Source organism: Fukomys damarensis, unplaced genomic scaffold, assembly GCF_012274545.1.
Source record: "Fukomys damarensis isolate Sample0158 unplaced genomic scaffold, DMR_v1.0_HiC HiC_scaffold_12, whole genome shotgun sequence".
Lineage (NCBI taxonomy): Eukaryota > Metazoa > Chordata > Mammalia > Rodentia > Bathyergidae > Fukomys > Fukomys damarensis.
Window position 1 is genome coordinate 54,680,599 of NW_022900924.1, and position 15,080 is coordinate 54,695,678.

At 54.5% G+C, this 15,080-nt stretch overlaps 1 protein-coding gene across 1 annotated transcript in view; it reads left to right on the top strand.

Annotated features, from left to right (window-relative positions):
- The window catches only part of Scap (SREBF chaperone), a 43,893-nt gene that overhangs the window by 22,630 nt on the left and 6,183 nt on the right, over positions 1 to 15,080 (top strand). Inside the window, exons 3-9 of the mRNA XM_033762703.1 lie at positions 3,895 to 4,024; positions 10,894 to 11,051; positions 11,733 to 11,953; positions 12,072 to 12,177; positions 12,644 to 12,816; positions 13,059 to 13,185; positions 14,681 to 14,793. Coding sequence (XP_033618594.1) covers positions 3,895 to 4,024; positions 10,894 to 11,051; positions 11,733 to 11,953; positions 12,072 to 12,177; positions 12,644 to 12,816; positions 13,059 to 13,185; positions 14,681 to 14,793 — 1,028 coding nt within the window. The remainder of the gene's footprint in view (positions 1 to 3,894; positions 4,025 to 10,893; positions 11,052 to 11,732; positions 11,954 to 12,071; positions 12,178 to 12,643; positions 12,817 to 13,058; positions 13,186 to 14,680; positions 14,794 to 15,080) is intronic.

Below are 15,080 nucleotides of genomic sequence, written 5' to 3' on the forward strand. Positions count from 1 at the left end.
AAACTGCTATATACATTCAATGCAATGCCAATTGAAATTCCAACACTATATTTCACAGAACTAGAAAAAAGAATCCAAAAATTCATTTGGAACCACAAGAGACCTAGAATAGCAAAAGCCATTATAGGCAACAGTCACATGGCACCAGGTGTAACAATTCCCAATTTGAAACTATACTACAAAGCCACTGTGATAAAAACAGCATGGTACTGGCAAAGAAATAGGCCTGAGGATCAGTGGAACAGACTGGAAGACACAAAAACAAATGCAGATGTACTCAGCTACCTCATCTTTGACAAAGGAGCTGACCATCCATCGTGCATTTTGATCCTTGCTTACACTTTTAGCTTCTCCCACCAAGGAAACTATTTGGTATTTACACATGTGTGCCCTCTTTGTTTAACTTAAGAGTGTGGCCTCAATGTACATCCATTTACCTATAAATGTCTCTTGTTTCTCATTCTTTATGGCTTAGTAGTACTCTGTTTTATTAAAAAAAAAAACCCACATCTTTATCCATTCTCCAGTTGATGGGCAAATTGATTGTTTCCAAGCTTTAGCTGTTACATACTGTGCTGCTATAAACATGGGTGAACATATGTCACTGTGATATGACGCTTTTAATTCTTTTGGAAAGATACCCAGCAGAGGAATAGTTGGGTCAAATAGGACTTCTAATCCTTGTTTTTTGAGGAATCTCCACACTGATTTCCACAGTGGTTGCACCAGTCTGCACTCCCACCAACAATGGAGAAGGATTCCTTTCTCCTCACAACCGCACCAGCATTTTTTATTGGTTGATTTCTTTTTGTTGTTGTTTTGTTTTGTTTTTGGTACCAGGGATTGAACTCTGGACCTTGTGCTTGCGAAGATGAAACAGGTGGTGGAACCACTGAGATAAATCACTGGCTTGGTCGATTTCTTGATAGCAGCCATTCTTTCTGGAGTGAGGGGCAACCTCAGTGTTGTTTTCATCTGTACCTCTTGAATGACCAGTGATGTTGGACATTTTTTCACATATTTATTTGCTGATTTTACTTGTTTGAGAAATGTCTGTTCATTTCAGATGCCCATTTTTGAATCAGGTCTTTATATTTGAGGGGGCCTGATTTTTTTTTTTTTTTTTTTTTTGCGTTCTTTATTCTAGATAGTAGACCTTTGTCTGAATAGCTGGTAAAATTTTTTTCCCACATTATAGGTTGTCTCTTAGCTCTGTTGGTGGTTTCTCTTGTAGTGCAGAAGCTTTTTAATAAGATGTGATCCCAGTTGTTGATTCTTTGTGTGAGTTCCTGTGCTACTGAGGAGTTGTTCATAAACTCTTTTCCTTTATTTTTTATTTATTTATATATTTTTTTGAGACAGGGTCTCCCCATGTAGTTGAGACTGACCTGGTACTCACTATAAAGTCTTTTCCTATGCTAGTGTCTTTGAGAGTTCTGCCTAACTTATCTGCCAACAAGTTTAGTGTTTCTGTTTTAATATTTAGATCTTTAATCCACTTGGATTTTAGTTTAGTGCATGGTGAAAGAAAAGGGTCTAGTTTTTATTTTTGGAAGGTTGAAATCCAGTTTTTCTAACACAATTTATTGAAGAGGCTTATCTTTCCCCCACTGAGGATGGTTAGCTTCTTTGTCAAAGATGAGGTAGCTGAGTTCATCAGGAGTTGTTTCTGCATCTTCTATTCTACTGATCCTCAGGTCTGTTTCTTTGCCAGTACCATGCTGTCACAACATAACTTCTGTACAACCGAAAAAAAAAAAAAAGCCAAAGTAAATAGGAAACACAAAGTATTTCACAATGGCAATGCATGCTAGAAACCTTTACATACCAAATCATCAGTGATCTCTTAGGAATCAGTAACACACTGTTACTGCAAGAAGTGGAAGAAACATCAAACCAGATAACACAAAGGAGCATTATGCTATCTAAAGATGAGATGGCTTAACATTAACAAAGAAAAACCACTTTTCTTATCTTACACCAGTTACTAAGAACATGCTGTTCTCTAACGTCACACACTTTGGGGAATGGGGAACTTTGATTTCAACACTGAGCCCAAGTGTGAATTCTAACAGAGCAGAGCCGTCTCACTGTCCCTGGACCTTGCACAAGTACCGGCCCAAAATTGATGCTCAGATATTTGCAGAATGTGGCTGCGGGTCCACAGCCCCTGGCCCTGAGCAGACAGGGCCCTGGCCCACACGGAGGAGGAGGCTGAGCCACACGGCCCCTCTGTGGTGGGCTTTCATCTTGGCCATTCACATCGCACCAGCTGACTGCACCCTAGATTCGGGGTAGAATAATGGGGATGTGAAGATCTAGTGCCTTTGCAGCATAAAGGCCTGTTTTCCGCAAGGATGGCTTCGTGTTGTAGTTGGCGGTTCAGTTTGGAAAGTGCAGAATGGGAAACTGGCTTCTTGGGTTGGAAACCTGGGTCAATGACCTTCAGCCAGTTACTTCATGATTCTGTGCATCCCCTGTGACAGGGAGACAAGGCCAGCACTTACTTCCTAGGGAGCATTTCCATAGCTCATGCTTGTGAAGTGCTTAGAATAGTTCTAGGCACATCCTAAACGTCATGTAAGAGTTTTCTTTTTTGTTGTTGTCTTTTTGTTTTTTGAGACAGGGTCTCACTATGTAGCTCAGGCTGGCCTTGAACTCACAGTGATCCTCCTGCCTCAGCCTCCCAGTACTGGGATTACAGGCGTGCACCACCATGCCCGGCTGTTTTTGTTCTAAGACAGGGTCTCGCCTTGTAATGCAGGCTGGCCTTGAACTCACCATATAGCCAAGGGTGGCCTCAAACTCAGGGCGATCTTCCTGCCTCAGCCTCTGGTGTGCTGGGATTACAGGCATATATCGCACTCCAGCTGCCCTCGGCCTGGGGAGGCTCCATAGTTTGATCCACGTAGTGATACACAGGAGTGTGTGTGGCAGTGCACTGTAATGTATATTGTACAAAATTATTTCTAAACTTTATGAAAATTCTTTTTTTTAAAAAAGACCAGCCAGGCGTGGTGGTGCACGCCTGTAATCCCCGCACTCGGGAGGCTAAGGCAGGAGGATCGCTGTGAGTTTGAGACCAGCCTGGGCTACATAGTGAGTTCCAGGTCAGTCTCAACTACATAGTGAGACCCTGTCTCAAAAACAAAAAAACAAAACAAAAAAAAAGAGACCTGAGGGCTGGGGATGTAGCTCAGCAGCACTGTGCCTGCCTGGCAAGTGCAAGGTCCTGAGTTGGATCCCTGGTACAGGGGGAAGAAAAACAGCCCTGAAACTAAGTGCACATCTCTGCCAGTTTTTCACTGTGAAGCCAAAGGTTTTTCTTTTTTGTTTTGTTTTTTGAGACGGGGTCTCACTGTGAGCTCAGGCTGGCCTTGAATTAGTGATGATCCTCCTGCTTCAGCCTCCAGAGTGCTGGATCACAGGTGTGTGCCACCATGCCTGGCTATCCTTTTTTTTTTTTTTTTTTTTTTTTAAAAAAAAAGGGATCAAACTCGGGTCCTTGTGCTTACAAAGCAGGCGGCAGAACCACTGAGCTAAATCCCCAGCCCAGCTGACTGTCCTTTAAAAGGAGCAGTTGCCCACCATCTGAATCACAGTCCCTCTGGCTTTTCAAATCACTATCTTATGTCTAATTCAACTGGAAGGTTTTAAATTTTGTTCTTTGCATCTTGCCTTCATTAAGTCTGAACGCTTTTATCAGTTGGCTTTTATGAGACAGACTTTAACGATTCGGGGGTGGATGGCCCGAGTCCTGGCACTGACTCGGTGACTGATCTACTGAGCACATTGTGGTCCCGGCAGAGGGCTGTTCCTTGCAGCTGCAGGCGCTGCTGTGCCATTGTGGGCGCGGTCTTCACTCTCATCTCACCTCTCCCTTCCCTCCCGCAGCTACCCGCTGCTGAAGCTGCCCCTGCCAGGCACTGGCCCTGTGGAGTTTGCCACCCCAGTGAAGGACTACGCCCCGCCCAGCACCAGCCCTGACCGCCGGCCGGGGGAGCCCAGCGAGCGACCCGAGTGGGTAGGTGTGCGGAGATTGGTGGGCTGAGGGAAACGTGGATGACGAGAAGTGTGCCCGCCTAGGAAACCAGGTCCTGTTTTCTGCCCCTGATCTGCTCAGGGAAAATGCATGCTTTTTGCCTTTAGTACAGGTAGGGAAGCTGGGCTCAGCTCGACCAAGAGCCTGGGCCACTCAGTTTTCACAAGGCAGAACTCCTGGGCCTAGCGCCGATTCGGAGGAGCGAGGCTGGTCTGTCCCATCACTGGCTCAGCTCAGGCCCCACCTCCCCGACTCCTGGGCCCATCCTGGCGTTGTACCTCCACGGGCGGACACTGCCTGCCGTCCTTGGTGTGTTGGGCGGTGGCCCCGCGGGCAGGTGCCGGGCTTGCTGAGGGAGGAAGGGTGAGCGGAGCGCTTCTCCTCACAGTGGTAGCGCCTGCTTCCCGTTTCCCTGTGGGCTGCTGCTGCTGAGCTTTGCCCCTGCTGCCGGGGAGCTGGAGCCGTGGCTGCAGTGGTGTCCGTGGGAAGGGCACAGCCTGGCCCGGGCTGCCCGTGGTGGCGCAGGGCGGCGTGGTCCCTTCACACGCTCAGGATGGGCCTTCTCGTTCACGCTGCACCTTCTTGCCTCTTAGTGTCACAGGGTGACGGACGGGTGGTTCCCAGGCCCACCGCGTCGTCTCCCTGCTGCGGTGCAGAGTGGGTGGAAGTGATAATCCTGTCGGGCCCTCTGTCGTCCTGGGGCAGTGACGTCGCACATTGTGCCCTCACATCAGGGCTGTCCATTTGAGTTCTGGTGGAGCCCCGTCCCCTGCAGGCCTCCTTGCAGTCACCGGTTCTGTAGGCCTCACTTTATTTCCTGTCCATGATAAAAGTATACAGGAAAGAAACAGAAAACTCGGTGCAAACAGAGTACATGAAAAGGGACTGCTGTGGCTCTCAGGGCACTCACGGCCAGGGCAGGCCGCCTTCAGCACTTCATGTGAGGCAGTGTCAGCATTCTCCTCTCTGGGTCGGCCCCACGCTCGGCCTGTCCAGTAGGGCCTAGGGCCTTTGGCCCTGTGCATTGTGGAGGAAGAGAGGGAGCGTTGCTCCCAGGGGCTTGCCTGCCTTTCCCACCCCGAGGCCTGTCCTGCAGAGTGGCTGCTTCCTTGTCAGCTTTGTCTGGTGGCTAAGAATGAGAGGGGATATTTCCGGCAGGAGGGCAGGAGCCTGAGCCTTGGGCCACACACAGCAGGCACCTGCTTCCCACAGCAGGGACGAGACCTCCTCCCTTCCCCTCCCTTCCTGGCCTTAGCTCCACTCGAGCTTAATCTGGTGGCCCCACAGGGTGATGCAGGGATGGCCAGAGGCTCACAGTCCTTGAGGAGATCATGCTGTGCTTGGGAGGAGAACACAAAGTTCTTTGGAGGTTGAAATAAATACATGTCAGCAAGGGGACATCAAACGACTTCCCAGTGACCAGTACTATAGCAGTTTTTGCCAAGAACAAGGTAGTATTGGCTTTTATGTATATATGTAACAATACACACTCATGTACGTTGTGCACAGACACATACACGTGTACCCAAGTACAAAATAAATATCCTTAAGCCCATCCTGATGTATTTGATTAAATAAATAAATGGGGGACACCAAACATCCTTGGGCAGGAAAATTTATGTAGAAACTCAGTTCTCGTGGAGGTAACACCTGACTCCTCGCTCCTCAGGCATGGACTGTGCTAGAGACTCCTCCCTAAGAGGACAGCATGGTGTGGGGAGTCCTGATGGGCACCCCTCAGGCGGGTGAGAGTGGAGCAGTGTGTGCTCCTGACCTCTGTGCCTGCTCCACAAAATACCATTTTCCTTAGAAGCCAGCAGGGTCTGAGAAACTGTTGCAGGCTCAGAAGAGCCTGGAGAGATGTGACAGCTAAGTGTGATGTGTCCTGGTGCACCTGAAAGAGAAAAAGGACATTAGGCAAAAGCTAAGGAGACCTGAATACACCGTGAGTTCGGATGATAAATCTCATTCTGCCATACCCCTTGAACTCCTAAATTATTTTCTAAATTTTCATACATAGGGTTCAGACTTGGTGGTGTACAGTTCTTGGCGTCGTGTGTTGTTTAGTTTGGCATTTTAAGCCATTCTGTAGATGTTTATGTAGCAAAATCTCATTGTGGTTTTGTTCGCATTTCCCAGGTGACTTACGTACGACGTTGTTCAAGTAGCCTGGCTGATTTGTGATATGTGTGTGAAAGTATTTTGTCATTTTGTGTTGGCCTGATTTCTTTCACACAGGGTGGCTCTTACTGCCCCCCACCTCAGCTGTCCACCACGGGGTAGCTGCACCTGGCAGTTGCTGCCCATGTGTCCTCTAGAACGAACCTAATCAACCCCGCCAGGTCCTTGGCCAAGTGCAGTCCACTCTGTTGGAATCACGAAGGTCCTGGCCTTGTGCAGTTGGAAAGGGCCATCCCCTGGCCGGAGGCTCCCCTCCCTGGAGGACCGGAACAGAGACCTTATGTTCCCCAGCGGTGTGACCTTGGGCAGACTGCTTTATATTTTTCTGCCCTGAGTTTTCACATTCATGAAATGGGAATAAGAATTATACCTACAAGGGCTGGGGATTTAGCTTAGTGGTTCTGCCGCCTGCATACCTACATTATGCTGGGCATAATCCCAGCTACTTGGGAGGCCGAGGCAGAAGGATCACAAGTTTGAGGCCAGCCTGGACAACTTAGGAAGACCCTGTTTCAAAAAAACTAACAAGTGTCAGGCATGGTAGCGCACGCCTGTAATCCCAGCACTAGGGAGGCTGGGGCAGGAGGATCGCTGAGTTTGGACCAGCCTGGGCTACATAGTTCCAGGTCAGTCTCAACTACAGAGAGAGACCCTGTCTCAAAAAACAAAAAGGAAAAACAAAGCAAACTAAAAAGGGCTGTGGGCATAGCTCTGCACCACACTGGGCTCTATCCCCAGTATAACCCCTCCGTAAATAAATACACAAGGATTATGTGAAGAAATGCAAAGGCTTAATTAACATAGTGTCTGATCCATTATTTGATCCAGCAGATGTTCGTGGCTGTTGCCACCACCATTGTGGTCACTGATCAGTCCAGTTGGCCAGAGCAGAGGCGGGGAGGGGAGGAGGAGGAGGAGTCCCGTGCCTGGATGACCCTCAGTGTGCACCCCATGAGTGCCTTAGGTCAGTGGCCTTTCAGAGACAAGTGCCTATACTGCAACATTGCAATTGACTCTGAATACTGAGAGTTAAGTTTAGAGAAAAGCAACTCATGAACGGGGGGAGGGAGGGGAGAAAGAAAAAAAAACAACTCATGTATGACCATCTTTTGTCTTAAAAAGAAAAGCACATCACATGCATGCCAAGCCTCGGCACCCTGCCCTGGGCTGTCCCTCTGTGAGGTGGCCCTGGCTCCGGATGTATTGGCGTTGTGGTCTGTCTGTCAGGTCATGGGCACCTGGGTTCCACTTGCGACAGATGGCTTGGGAAAGGCTTCTTGCTGAGTGAACCCAGTGGCCTGACTTAGTATGTGGTGAGCAGCGCGCAGTTTGGAGCAAGGTGACAAGGCAGGCAGGGCCTCTGGGTCCGTCCCCCTGCACTCGTGAACCTCGAGGTGTGGGACTGTGTAGGGCAGAGGGCCGCTATGCCCAGACCCTTTACTAGATGGGCTACACATGTCACTTTGTCAGCCTTTCCAGTGACCTGTGAGGTCTGAGGTCTGAGCCCATTCTCCTGAGTAGGGACAAACTGAGGCTGGGGAGCCGGAGACCCTTGGGGCTGGAACCTGAAGCTCAGTGGCCTCCTGGGCCTACTCTGCCCTCCACACCCCAGCCCGCCCTTTCCTGGAAGAGCCATTCTGAAGGGGGCCCTGTGTGTCAGGGAGAGGAGATACCAGGGCTCCGCGTGGTGCTCTGCATATGAGGGAAGGCGCGTGTAGAGTTGAGGACAGCGTGGTGCACTGGTGAAGCGGCAGCCCAAACCCCAGCCCTGGCTTGCTAGATCACGGGACCCTGAGTCTTTGCCAGGCTGCCCATGGCGGGTCCACCAGTGGCCGGGCTTGTTCCACACTGGGCATCTGAGGTTGGCGTTGCAGTGTTTGTGGTGGCTGCTTGAGCCTGGATGCGGGGCTTCCAGGACGCCCCAGGTGGGGCCTCACACTGTGCACAGAGGTGGCCAAGGCGCCCTGGGTGTCCTGGGGAGTGTGGGGCTCGGGAGTCGGCCACCCCAGGTTTACTCACGGTGACTGTGTGACCTTCGTCTTTCATCCGTCAGAACCTTGTTTGCTCGTCGGGCCCTTTAGCCCATGGTCTGCCCCAAAACTGCAGTCCCTTTGGAGCGCAGAGGAACAGTCTGCTTCCTTGCGCCTGACACAGTGGCATCCAGTGGGGCCTCGGCCGAGCCAACTGCTCCTTCCCAAGCATTGTGCAGCGTGCTGTCTGGTTTCACCAGAGTGGCCTCATCTCCAAGGCGACATCTGTGTATCCTGCTTGTTCGAAGCGGAGCAGAGGTCCAGTGCGCTTTTAATCCCGTGGGGGACCTGGACACTGGCTCCGGACAGCATTTCCTGTGTGCCAGGCCCCATCCACCCGGAGTTGTTCCCTCAGGGCACCTGGTCTGTGCTGGGTGGACAGCACGTGTCACTGCTTGCTCTGCAGGTTCTCCGTCGCACACCACATGGGGGTGGAGGGAGCCCCTCCGCAGAGCAGTGCCGTGCAGGCAGCTGCCCCTCGCTGAGGGCCTCTGTGCTGCTGTGGAGCATGTGACCTGGGAGTAGCCCCCAGCCGCACAGCGGGAGCCAGGGTGTCACCTTCAGGTGCCCCCAGAGGCCACTTGCTCAGCACACCCTGTGGCGGCTGCCTGTGTCCCCCTGCTTCCTGCACTTCCCGGATGAACTGGGTGTGAGAGGCTGCTTCTGGGGGCTCCCAAGTTAAGACTGAGTGACGGGTGCCCAGTGTCACTCACTGCCTATAGTTCCAGAGTCTGGATAGGGAAGCTGCAGGGCGCAGAACCAGATGATGGGTGGGGAAATGGCTGGCTCTTGGGAGAGTTGGAGAGACACGGACCCCTGCCACAAAGGGTCAGGCAGTCAGTGGGGATGGAGGAGAGGCGCTGGCCCCATGCGAGCAGCCTGTTCAGGGCCTTTCCCATCCAGGGCCTCAGCCAGCAGGGGTTACTGTGAAGTCAGAGGCTGAAAACTGGGGTGCTGGGTGCCGGGAATTCTGAGGAGGAAGATGCCTGTGCAGACGGGCGCCCTGTTCCCATGCCCCGTGGTGCTCCTTCCTCAGTAGGAGGATGGGCTGGCGGTGTGCACCCTTCCCAACAGGAATTGGAGCCCGGGGAGCGGAACACCCCGTAGCCCTGAGCCCAGCCCTCGTGCCTTTCATTGGCTCTGTATGGAAATTTGGCCATGGAGGCTCAGCGGTGCTGGCTTGGGAACCTCACAGGGTCAGCTGTGCAGGCCTGGTGGGCCTGAGGAGTGCTGGGGTGACCGCCTGTCACAGAGCTGTGCTGAGCCCATGGGGCACCCACACCTCCTGGCTGCTGTGGTGGAGGCAGTTTCTGCCCCTTCCCCCAGGCCTAGCAGCTCTGAGACTCAGAGCCGTCATCCTAGCGTTCCCCAGGGCTCCGGGTTGCTCTGACTATGCTTTTGGCTTAGAGGCACTGACGTGGCCTGGCCTCACGGTGGTCTGGAGCGGACTGGTGAGCAGCTCAGTGGCTGCCCTCATCCAACCTAAGCCCTGTGGTGCTCGTGGTGATGACACTGGCGGCACGGGGGTCGTGGGTACAGCCCGTGTCCTCCTCTCTGCCTCCCCTCAGAGACACGAGGCTTTTCTGCGTAAAGTGCCAATGACTCAGCCAGCTTCATCCTCACCCACTTTCATTCTCCCTGGGGCTCCCAGCCATCTGTGCCCCCTGCAGTCTGCCTCCCCATCCCCGTGGCCACTTGGCCCACTGAGCTCGCCTCACGTGTTGGGTCTGGGAGTCTCACGTGAGCGCCCTGCCCCTTGCGTGCTGTGGTGAGCTGAGGTGGGTGATGGGGTGGAAGGGGCAGGGAGGGGCCTGCGTGGGGGCAGAATGAGGGGTCCCTGCTGTGGCTGGTGCTTCTGTGGCTCCTCGTCCTGCGTGTCTGTTTGCACATCATGTGCACAGTGCGTGAGGTATATGCGGACGTCTGGGTGCTTCAGGCAGCATCTTGGTCCTCTCTCTGCAAGGAAACAGACCTAGGTGTCCCAGAGCGCTTCCGAGGCTGGATGGTTAGAGCTGGGTTTTGTGGCCTTAGAAACGCACTGTCCTGCTGCAAATGCAGGACATGGACGTCCTGCGTGTCTGTTTGCACATCATGTGCACAGTGCGTGAGGTATATGCGGACGTCTGGGTGCTTCAGGCAGCATCTTGGTCCTCTCTCTGCAAGGAAACAGACCTAGGTGTCCCAGAGCGCTTCCGAGGCTGGATGGTTAGAGCTGGGTTTTGTGGCCTTAGAAACGCACTGTCCTGCTGCAAATGCAGGACATGGATCCGTGAGACAGGCTCTCCATCTCTGCAAGGAAACAGACCTAGGTGTCCCAGAGCGCTTCCGAGGCTGGATGGTTAGAGCTGGGTTTTGTGGCCTTAGAAACGCACTGTCCTGCTGCAAATGCAGGACATGGATCCGTGAGACAGGCTCCTTTGGGAACTTGTCAGCCATTGCCCAGTCCGTTCCACGGAAACAGCTCAGGCCTCTGTCCATGCAGCGCCCACTGCCCCTGCAGCCCAAGAGCGGCTAGTGAGGTGGTGATGAGTGGCTTGGCCGTTGGCCGCTGTCTGCCGGTGCCTTCACCACAGTGCTCCACCCTGTGGAGCCGTGGTTCTGCCTGCTGCGCCGAGCTGACCTCCCCCGTTTCCCCTGCAGTATGTGGGTGCCCCGGTGGCTTACATCCAGCAGATATTCGTGAAGACCTCAGTGTCGCCTTGGCATAAGAACCTCTTGGCAGTGGATGTGTTCCGCTCCCCTCTGTCCCGGGCGTTCCAGCTGGTGGAGGAGATCCGGAACCATGTGCTTCGCGACAGGTACCCCGGCCCTACCTGAAGGACCCTGCTGAGCAGCGAGCTCTGCAGAACGGTGGAGGGGGTGAGCCTTGAATTCCCCGGCATCCTGCAATTCTGCTGGGGGGGTCCCCTCACCTGGGCAGACAGCCCCCCTTAGAGCCTGGACTCTGCTCCGTCGTCACTGCTCAGACTGGGCTGTGTGCGGGCTGAGAGCCGGCTGGCCATGATGCACACGGCTCTCACCTCTAGGTGGTGAGCTGTGAGGGTGGTGGTGGCTCTACTTGGGCACACCTGCATCGCCAGCCCAGGCCTTGCTCCCAGCTGTCAGTGGGTTCTGGAGCATCCTGGCTGTGGGGGCTGTGTCTCCTCCAGGTCTTAGTGAGCTGATGTCTGGGACTGGGGCTTTAGTAAACGAAGCGGAGCCCTGACCCTTCTCCCTGTGGCCTCTTGCCCATGAATTTGGCCAGGGTCAGTGTGTGTCCCCTCCAAGGTGACAGGTTTCACACAACTCCACACACCCCTGGGAGGAGGGGCTGGCACTGGTTTGGATGTTGACCCCTCTGAAATACCTTCCCTAGTCGTGAGGCTCTTCAGCGATACTGGGCACAGATGTGGGCACATAGGTGACAGTACAGTGCCCCAGCACGGTGGGCCTGCCCCATTGGCTGGCACGGCAGGCGCCTTGTCCTGTCTCCCACACAGCTCTGGGACCAGGAGTCTGGAGGAGGTGTGCCTGCAGGTGACTGACCTGCTGCCAGGCCTTAGGAAACTCCGGAACCTGCTCCCCGAGCATGGCTGCCTGCTGCTGTCCCCGGGCAACTTCTGGCAGAATGAGCGGGAGCGCTTCCACGCCGACCCCGACATCATCGGGACCATCCACCAGCACGAGCCCAAGACACTGCAGACTTCCGCCACACTCAAGGGTAGGCACCGCTGCTCCTTGGTCAGGTGCTCTGAGGCCCGGGCTTCCTGTCCTTGGGGAGGGGTCTTGTGGCCCTGCCGTGGCTGTCGTCCCACCATCGGTGCCTGCCGTCTGCACAGACTTGCTGTTTGGTGTTCCCGGGAAGTACAGCGGGGTGAGCCTGTACAGGAAGAGGAGGACGGTGTCCTACACGATCACCCTGGTCTTCCAGCACTACCACGCCAAGTAAGGCGGTCAGCTCTGGGTTTGTGGCCAGTCAGTGGGTGACAGAGGTTTGAGTGGGGTTCGGATGGCCTTCAGGCCCCCTGCAGAAGCACTCTCTCCTCTAGCCCAGAGTGCTGTCTGCTGCATCTGAGTGGGGAGGTCTGACAGCCGACTGCTTACAAACACGGAAGGCAGGGCTGTCGGTCCCAGTGTCCCGGGTGTGGGGCACCCGGTCCCTGGTGACTGTGCTGAGCCCTCCCTGGAGCACCACCGACAACTGCCTGCTCTTGGCAGGGACACCTGAGGTGCCTGGTCCTTTGGCAGTCAGGGTGGTGCAGTGGGTCAGGAAAGGAGCAAGGGACCTCCTGCTGTGCAGCTCTTGCTGCCCCTGGGGAACTTTGAGGAGCTTGGTGGCTGGGAAGCCCCCTCCTAACACGGATCGGGGAGGAGGAGGCCTGAGCACCCTCCAAGCTTTCCTGTGTCCCAGGTTCCTGGGCAGCCTTCGGTCCCGCCTCATGCTCCTCCACCCCAGCCCCAACTGCAGCCTTCGGGCGGAGAGCCTGGTCCATGTGCACTTCAAGGAAGAGATTGGCATCGCCGAGCTCATCCCCCTGGTGACCACCTACATCATCCTGTTCGCCTACATCTACTTCTCCACACGTAGGTCCCGGCTCCTGCTTCGCTGCCTCCGGAGGTGGCTGGTGACAGGGATGGCCCCAAAGCTAGGGCTTCATCCCCACCCAGACAGCATCTCGGGGTCCAGGGCCCTTCTTGCATCTCAGAACCTTCTGGGTTAGGGCTCTCAGAACTGTGCCATGTCGGGTGGACCGGGTGCTGTCGCATGGTGCCTGCTAGGACACACGTGACTGCTGGGCCACCCTGACGTGCCCTCTGCCCTCCAGGCAAGATCGACATGGTCAAGTCCAAGTGGGGACTGGCCCTGGCCGCCGTGGTCACAGTGCTCAGCTCGCTGCTCATGTCCGTGGGGCTCTGCACGCTCTTCGGCCTGACACCCACACTCAATGGCGGGTAGGTCCCCAGTAGGCACCGCTGGACCCGGGAGCCATGCACATCCAGGCACTGGGCCCTCCCTGGACCGGAAGCTCAGTACCCCTATCTTCACCATGCTGTTTCTGGCATTCGGGAGGTGCATTTCTTCCCCTTTCAGTACCTGGCCTGTGTTGGTATTTGGGGGTAATATGGTATATCCGTGCACACACGTGTGTGGTTGTGTTGTGCACAGATGGAGTGTTTATGTGGGAAGATATTGCATGTGTGATTACAGTACCTGTATCCTTATCAGGGGAGGTGGCATACATACATAATGCATCTAAACTCTTGTCACATCGAGGTTGCCTACCCTCCTTCCCCGTATTTTATGTGCTGCAGCCACATTCACACTGCTTCTTGATGGCTCATGTCACAGAAGGGGAGGTGCGGGGTGCATTTCCTTCTTTTTTTTTGTTCATAAGAACTTACACATCTAATCAAAGATTAAGCTTAGCATAAACTCTGTAAGGGATCTGAGGACCCCGTTGCTGTCCGAGTCAGTGTCTGGAAGCCTTCCCAGCTGGGCTTCAAGCTTTGGGCTCTGGTCAGGCCCCACCTGCCTGGCCCCTGGTGTCTGCTGTCCCCAACCTTGGCTTGTCAGGAAGCTCATGGGGAAAGCAGGTTTCTTTTTCTTTGTTTTGTTTTGGTACCGGGGATCAAACTCCCATCCTTGTACTTGTGAGGCAGACGGTGGCACCACTGAGCTAAATTCCCGGACTTAAAGCAAGTTTCTTTTTATGGTGCTGGGCTTGACCTGCATCAGGCACACACCCATGCCTCTCCTTGTTGGGGAGCACCTGCCTCCTTTTGTGTCCCCTCCTCAGAGCCGGTACTCCCCTGGGCTTGGCTGCCTTCCTGAGGGTCTGTCCACAGTCATGTGAGACCAGGGGGGTGTGAGCTGGGGAGCGTGTCCTTTAGGAGCAATTGCTGTTAGTTTAGCATAGTCGCAGCTGCTCAGGAGGCTGAAACAGGAAGATCAGCAGTTGAGAGTCCAGCCTGGGCTGCGTAGCAAATTCAAGGCTGGGCCTGGATGAAATAGTGAGCTACTGTCTCAACACCAGAACAAAGAAGTGCGGCAGGGAATAGCTCAGCGGAAGGGCCCTGCCCGGGTCCGCTCCCCAGTCTCGTCCCTAAAGCGGCAGTTGCTCTTCTCCCAGCACAGCTTCTCAGCAAAGCCTTGAGGCTTTAGGCTGCTCCACCCCTTCCATGTGGCCTTCACGGGAGGCCTGGAGTTACTGATACGGCGTCTCGCCATGGTGGTTCCCAGGGGAGTCTGGTGTGTGAGGACCAGAAGAGCCAGCAGCTTCCTGGGGGGGCCTTGCCTGTGCCAGAGGGCACCGGGCTGGGTGCTGGCCCCTTGGTGAGAGGCTGAGCCTACCTGAAAGCTGAGCACTGTGTGGACAGCAGCCTGGGGTGTGTTTCTGCCCTGTGCTCTCGGGGCCTCAGAGCCACACCTTACCTCCTCTGACCCCAGAGAGATCTTCCCGTACCTGGTGGTGGTGATCGGCTTCGAGAACGTGCTCGTGCTCACTAAGTCAGTGGTGTCGACCCCAGTGGACCTGGAGGTGAAGCTGCGGATTGCCCAAGGTAACTGGGTGTATATATGGGGGGCTGTTCCTCTTGCCGCTGTGTCCTCAGGAGACAGGGAGCCCCTGGCTCCTGTTACCATGGCCCTGAGAAGCCATGGCCATTGGGTCGGGGACTACTTGCGTTGGGGGGCCTGCTGTCTGGACCTGAGGTTCCTCTTCTGCCTCATGGTGGGAGCTGGGCACTGGGGTTCTAGGGAGAGTGAGAAAGCAAGGGCCCTGCTGGTGAGCAACAGCCAAGGCTGCCTGCCACACACACACACACACACACACACACCCTGTGCCCGC